A 6,000-nucleotide genomic window follows, 5' to 3' on the forward strand; every position below is an offset into this window, starting at 1 on the left:
AGTTGGCTATTACAATGTAACTTGCTCCTTACTCTTGTTTCCACCTGGATTAATGTAGTTTAAGATAACGCCTTCTGCAATTATGTTTATGCATTATGGTGTGAGTTTGATTCCACTTATTTTCATCATCTTAACAATTTATTATCTAATTCACTAATGCTAACGTCCTTCTAAAAATGAAAAAAAAGGTTAAAATATCCTCTTGGAAAAAAAATCTTACTGTACTGTTATTGTTAAGTGATTCGGAGCAGAGGGCACTGCATAACGAATTTAGCTAGATAAGGTTAATGTTAGGGAGATTAAATTTGTAAACAAAATTTGTAAATTTAATGATGTGTCACCAATAAGAACGAACATATTTATCAACAATTAAGTAATAAAGTAATTATTAACTTCTATGTCATTTAATTTTCAAAATTTTGTCTACCTCCCTAACATTACCATTTAATTAGTTGCGATTACATTTTTTCTATAGGTGTTGTCAGGGAGACTATATTTTCTAAACTACATTAAGTAGAGAGAGATTCTTTAGTGTGCCAGGAATACAACTCGCAATACAAAGTGACTTTACAATTGGTTATAGAAACTTAAAAAAAATAATAATAATAATAATAATAATAATAATTAATCAATTGTACTACGACACTTCGAATTTCTGTCCGTGTTCCTGACATCCTAAAATTTTTCAAAACCCGTTGCTGGTGTGGAAGTCAGATTTGTGGTTAGAAGGAGACTGAAATGCCTCTGTGAGTATTTTTGGCCTCCAAAAAGAGTGGATAACTGTGACTTACCACCATATGTATTTGAGAGATGATATAAAGGTTAGTTACAAATTGCAGTCTGCCTAGCAATTTATTTATTTATTTATTTTTATCGGTACTATATAAGCTATCAAGTATAAACCCTCTGCAGCACAAGTCAAACATGAAAGATGGACGGTCACCAGCGTCTCTGCACTCCAATTTCTTCTCCTCCCTGAAACAGGTTCATCTATTTCTCTGTTTCCCAGATTTTTTAAATTAATTTATGGATTTAGTTTAGTGTGTTTCTTGGTCTTGAATTTATTTTTATTTTCTTGGTATTTAATTCCATAGGTTGAGAAGAGACTGAAATTAGAGAACCCAGAAAAAAAATCCAGTATTTCACCATCACCATTGTTACAAAGCAACAAGCTTTTAACAGAAGAGGAATCACTAAGCTCACCATTATATCTCCCCTTTGACCAGTCCAATAACAACAACAATCAGAGCTTAAACGCATTGCAAGAGAGTGGTGAACCTCCAGAAGCATTCCTCTCATGCTCCCTACTTTTCCCACCAACCCAACAAAACCCACCTCAAACGAGTGCCCTGCATCAACCCGAAACCATCAATGACACCGAAAATTATGCAACCGGCGATATTGGAGAGTTAATTGAACTCTTGGGTTTGTCTAATTGTGAAGGAGGAGAGGAAGAAAGGGGTGAATGTTGTGGTGGTGGTAGCGGCATTGGTGGTGGTTCTTGTCGTTGTCAAGGCGGGTTTTATGAGAAGATTGTTGGGGTGAAGGGGCCGAAGTGTGGGAAAGAAATGGAGAGGTTGGATGGTTGGATTAAGTGCTTTATGAATGGTGGTGGGGAGGGGAGTATTGAACCTTTCAGGTTGGCACATTTGCTTTTGGGAAAAGCTGCTTTTGTTTCTGATGGTGCTGATCATGGTTTTGGAGGCTTGGAATTCCCTTCGACTGTTGGGGATTTTTTGGTCAAAGATCCTCCCCCAACAGATTGATCAAGGCACCGAAACTTTACTCTCTATCTTATTCTCTGTCTTTAACTGTAAAAATTTCTGCATAAATCTAAATTTCTTAGCATAAAGTAATGTAATTCGTTTTTCCTAACTGTTGTTTACATGTATTCATAATTTTATGGTTTATGCAACAATTAAGTGAAAGATCCAATCTTTCTTCATCAAATTCGGTTGTTTTTCAATCTTTCAACCCAATTTTTATTGGGAAATGTTCTTTTGGCATCCAAGTGACTGCCATACTTCAAATGGAATTTAATACATCAGAGTTCGATTCTACAAAACATTGTGAAACTTGAATATGTCTGTGGAACATATAAGAAATTTATACGTTTCATTGCACAATAACTACTGCACGATGAGACAACGTTATTCTTCCTATCTTCCATCGCTGAAACTGATTCAACATTTATTGAACTGTGAAATGTAATCACCATGGTGGTTGTACTATGTTTCCCTTTTCAGCTTCAGAAGGGCGGTCAACACCTCATTCATGTTAGGTCGGTTGTCAGGATCCGGGTTGGTGCAAAGCAAGGCTATCTTAAGTAGCTCTTCTGCAATTTTCTCCCCTTCCGTTGAGATATTTGAAGCTAGCATAGGGTCCAGAACTTGAAGAAGTGTCTTTCTTCCATTTGCAACGGCTTTCTCCACAAGTTGAGACAAGCTCACTGGCAGCCCATTCTCTTCCATAAGTCCTGTTGGTCTTTTCTTTGTCAGCAGCTCCATCACTATTATACCAAAGCTGAATAAGTCGACCTTAGTTGTGATTTTCCTCATATATGCAAATTCTGCAGATGCGTGTTTTAAGCTGGTGAGTACCATGGAAAGCGATAAAATTGTATTTTGAGACATATTAAAGTTGGAATTTAGAGCAAGACTAAAAAAAGGAGAAAGAGAGATGAATGTATTTGCTTTGAATATTAATTTCAGAAATTGAAAAGAAAAGTCCGGTGTAAGTTGTTTCCAACCGATTGACTGCATATTTGCATGAACACTATCAGCATATAAAATATAAGCAATGGAGATGAGTTATAACTTTCATTGTTTAAGGTTGGAATTTAGGGCAAGACTAAAAAAGGTCACCTGGTGCCAGGTAGCCAATTGTTCCTTGGAAAGCTGATGCTGAGGAAAGGCTACTCCCGTCCTGGAGATGAACACCCAACATTCTAGCCGTCCCGAAATCACTCACATGGGCCACCCAGTCATCATCCAACAATATGTTAGAAGGCTTCAAGTCACAATGAACAATCGGAAAATCATAACCCGAATGCAGGTAATCCAATCCGCTTGCTATCGAAATTAAAATGTTGGTTCTCTCAGATAATGTGCATTTCCAATTATTCAACTCATCTTCATGTATAATGCTGTCCAGGTTCCCGTTCTTCATGTACGTCAGGACCAAGGCCTTTAACTTCATGCTTTCCCATGCATAACCGAGTACCTTCACCAAATTCCTATGCCGTAGTTGGGACAGTGTCTTGATTTCTCTATTGAAGCATTTATCAGACTCGACAGAGAACTGGTACTGCAGATTCAATCTCTTTATGGCTACCATCTGCCCGTCTTCTAGTTCACCCTTGTACACAGTGCTCAAATTGCTTGCACCTATAATATTATCTTTGCTGAAGGAACCGGTGGCATTTTCTAAATCCTTTTGATCAAACCTCTTGAGGGTCAATGCTGAAGCATAGTCATATTCTGGATCCTCAAGCTTTTCTGGTCTACGTGAGTTGCTGAAGCGGCGGAGGATGTGAATACTGAGCACTAGAACCAGAAGTAGAGAAGCAGATCCAAGCACCAACAGGATAAACTTGGTTTTCTTGGACAGCCGGTGTGAACTTTTCTTGCATATCTTGAGAAATTTGTTACCACAGAGATCTGGGTTCCCCATCAAGCTGGACACATTCATTTTTTTGAATATTCCACTGTCTGGAACATGGCCTTGAAGTCGATTGAAAGAGACATTTAAGTGCTTCAAGCTGGAAAGATTGGCAAAGTTCTCAGGGATAATGCCCCTCAGATGATTTTGAGAAAGGTCAAGGGAACTAAGATGCTTCAGATTTGATAACTTTTCCGGGATTTCACCATCTAAGTTGTTCCTTGAAAGATTCAAGCTTGTGAGGATGTCCATCTGAGCAAAAGCTTCAACTGGAATTGAACCAGAAAGTTTGTTCCCCGATAGATCAAAAGAGAACAAGTTCTTGCAGCCTTCTATTGTTCTGGGAATGATTCCAGAGAGATTATTGTTGGAAATGTCAATGGCTTGTACCATTTCCAACTTACCAAGCTCATCCGGAATGGTGCCATCCAAGAAATTGTATGAGAAGTTCAGGTATATCTGCATGCTTCTCATGCTTGAGACCACTGATCCAGGAATGGATCCCGAGAGATGGTTGTGAGAGAGATCCAGGGTTGTCAGCCGATTAAGGTGAGCCATGCTTTTTGGAATGGAACCATTGAGCATATTATGCCCGAGGTTTAAGTATGAAAGCAACTCAAGTTTTGACACAGAATCTGGAATTGGACCCTTCAGTTTATTGTGTTGCAACTGAAGATTGGTTAGCTGTTTCAGTTTAAAAATTTCCTCAGGTATGGCTCCTTCTAAAGCATTGTCGTACAGGGAAAGGCCTTGGAGCTGAGAGAGCTTAGATAACTGTGGTGGAACTGGACCCGAAAAGCTATTCTCAGCAAGTGAAAGGAGGATAAGTTGGCTTAATTGGCCAATTTCTGGTGGAATTGGCCCGACAAATGAATTTGAGACGGCATTAAAAAGCCTGAGATTTGAGAGTTTTCCAATTCCTGGTTTCAGCAAACCGCTAAAGTTGTTCATGGCCAAATCTAGAGTTTTTAGGCTTGTACAATTGAAGAGGTCATCTGGGATTTCTCCATACAGTTTATTTGATCCAAACGAAAGGAAAGTAAGATTTGGTAACTGCCCCAGCCCCTGTGGAATTTTTCCTGTTATTCTGTTGTAAGCTAAGCTTATAACTAAAAGATGTGTACAATTGGTGATACTTGATGGAATGGATCCCTCAAGAAAGTTGCTGTTCATGGTCAGGTTTTTCAGATTATAAAGCAACCCGATATTTGATGGAAGCTCCCCGGTTAGGAAATTGATGCCCATTGACAAATATGTTAGATTTGTCAGGCTTGTCAAGGATGAAGGGATCTCACCGGTGAACTTGTTGGAATGCAGGGTCAGCACTTGCAATGATCTTAAAGATTCAATCTCGGCTGGTATTGTTCCGGTTAACTCATTCTGTGAAAGTCCTAAATGGGTTAAGGACGTCAACTGAAAAATGGAAAGTGGGATTGTGGAATTTAGCCTATTGTTGTACAATCTCAATGTTTCTAAGTTGAGCAAATCTCCAAGTTCAGAAGGAATGCCTCCGGTGAACTGATTGTCATAGAGTTCAAGATTAACAAGCTTCTTACAACGACCTAGTGCACTAGGGATATTCCCGAAAAAGGAATTCTCGAGCAAGAGAAGCATTTCTAAATTTGACAAATTCCCTAGCTCTCTGGGCATTACACCTGACAACTGGTTTTGACTTAAATCTAGAGCTTTCAAAACTCTCAACCTACCAATGGAAGCAGGTATTGAGCCTACCAAGTTGTTGCGATACACCGCGAAGAACTGAAGATTAACAAGATTTCCTATGTTTGATGGGATTTTTCCGGTGAGATTATTAAAATTGGCACCAAACTGTGACAGGTTTTTGCAGTTGCAAATGCTCTCCGGGATGCTTCCAGTTAAAGAGTTATCACCTAAATCTAATGCCTGAAGATTTCCAAGGTTGCCTAGCTCTGGCGGAATTGGACCCAAAAGAGCATTTTGATACAAAATAAGTTCAGAGAGTTGGGAGCAAAGCCCCAGCTCAGCTGGAATACGTCCAGTGAATGAATTTAAAGTTAAATCAAGAACCTGGAGGCCTGAGATGTTTCCGAGGAACGGTGATATCTGACCGCTGAGCTGCTTGTCATACATGGAAATCGAAATGACACGATTTGTGGAAGGGCCACAGGCAACACCAGACCAATTGCAGTGATGATTTGCCTCTGTCCAGTCTGCAAGTGCTCCATTGGGGTCAGCATCGATGGATTTCTTGAATTCATGCAAGGCCTCAACTTCAACCTCCAAGCTTGGCTGAGCCGAAAGAACAGTAAGTAGAGCAGAACAGAGTAAGACTATGACCAAACTTAACCTCTGAGACACCAT

The 6,000-nt window shown here is 39.4% G+C and overlaps 2 protein-coding genes across 2 annotated transcripts; one reads left to right on the forward strand and one right to left on the reverse strand.

Annotated features, from left to right (window-relative positions):
- The first annotated feature begins 872 nt into the window (after positions 1 to 872).
- Positions 873 to 1,852, forward strand: LOC137723749 (uncharacterized). Its single transcript, XM_068462943.2, has 2 exons — positions 873 to 984; positions 1,095 to 1,852. Exons 1-2 carry the CDS (start codon positions 925 to 927, stop codon positions 1,764 to 1,766), a joined length of 732 nt encoding a protein of 243 aa, XP_068319044.2. The 5' UTR covers positions 873 to 924; the 3' UTR covers positions 1,767 to 1,852.
- An 85-nt stretch (positions 1,853 to 1,937) lies between these two features.
- FLS2 (Leucine-rich receptor-like protein kinase family protein) lies at positions 1,938 to 6,000 on the reverse strand. Its single transcript, XM_068465692.2, has 2 exons — positions 2,865 to 6,000; positions 1,938 to 2,569 (listed from the first exon to the last, which is right to left on the reverse strand). The coding sequence occupies exons 1-2, from the start codon at positions 5,998 to 6,000 to the stop codon at positions 2,229 to 2,231; spliced, it is 3,477 nt and encodes a 1,158-aa protein (XP_068321793.2). The 3' UTR covers positions 1,938 to 2,228.

The sequence above is a fragment of the Pyrus communis genome, chromosome 5, assembly GCF_041283825.1.
Source record: "Pyrus communis isolate YQ-2024b chromosome 5, ASM4128382v1, whole genome shotgun sequence".
Lineage (NCBI taxonomy): Eukaryota > Viridiplantae > Streptophyta > Magnoliopsida > Rosales > Rosaceae > Pyrus > Pyrus communis.

Excerpts from the sequence above, each read along its gene's own strand:
- LOC137723749 (XM_068462943.2), top strand. The coding sequence starts at position 925 with ATGAAAGATGGACGGTCACCAGCGTCTCTGCACTCCAATTTCTTCTCC. Across the intron at positions 985-1,094 it reads TCTTCTCCTCCCTGAAACAG|GTTGAGAAGAGACTGAAATT; the intron begins GTTCATCTATTT and ends TTAATTCCATAG.
- FLS2 (XM_068465692.2), bottom strand. The coding sequence starts at position 6,000 with ATGGTGTCTCAGAGGTTAAGTTTGGTCATAGTCTTACTCTGTTCTGCT. Across the intron at positions 2,570-2,864 it reads AATTGGCTACCTGGCACCAG|AATTTGCATATATGAGGAAA; the intron begins GTGACCTTTTTT and ends ACGCATCTGCAG.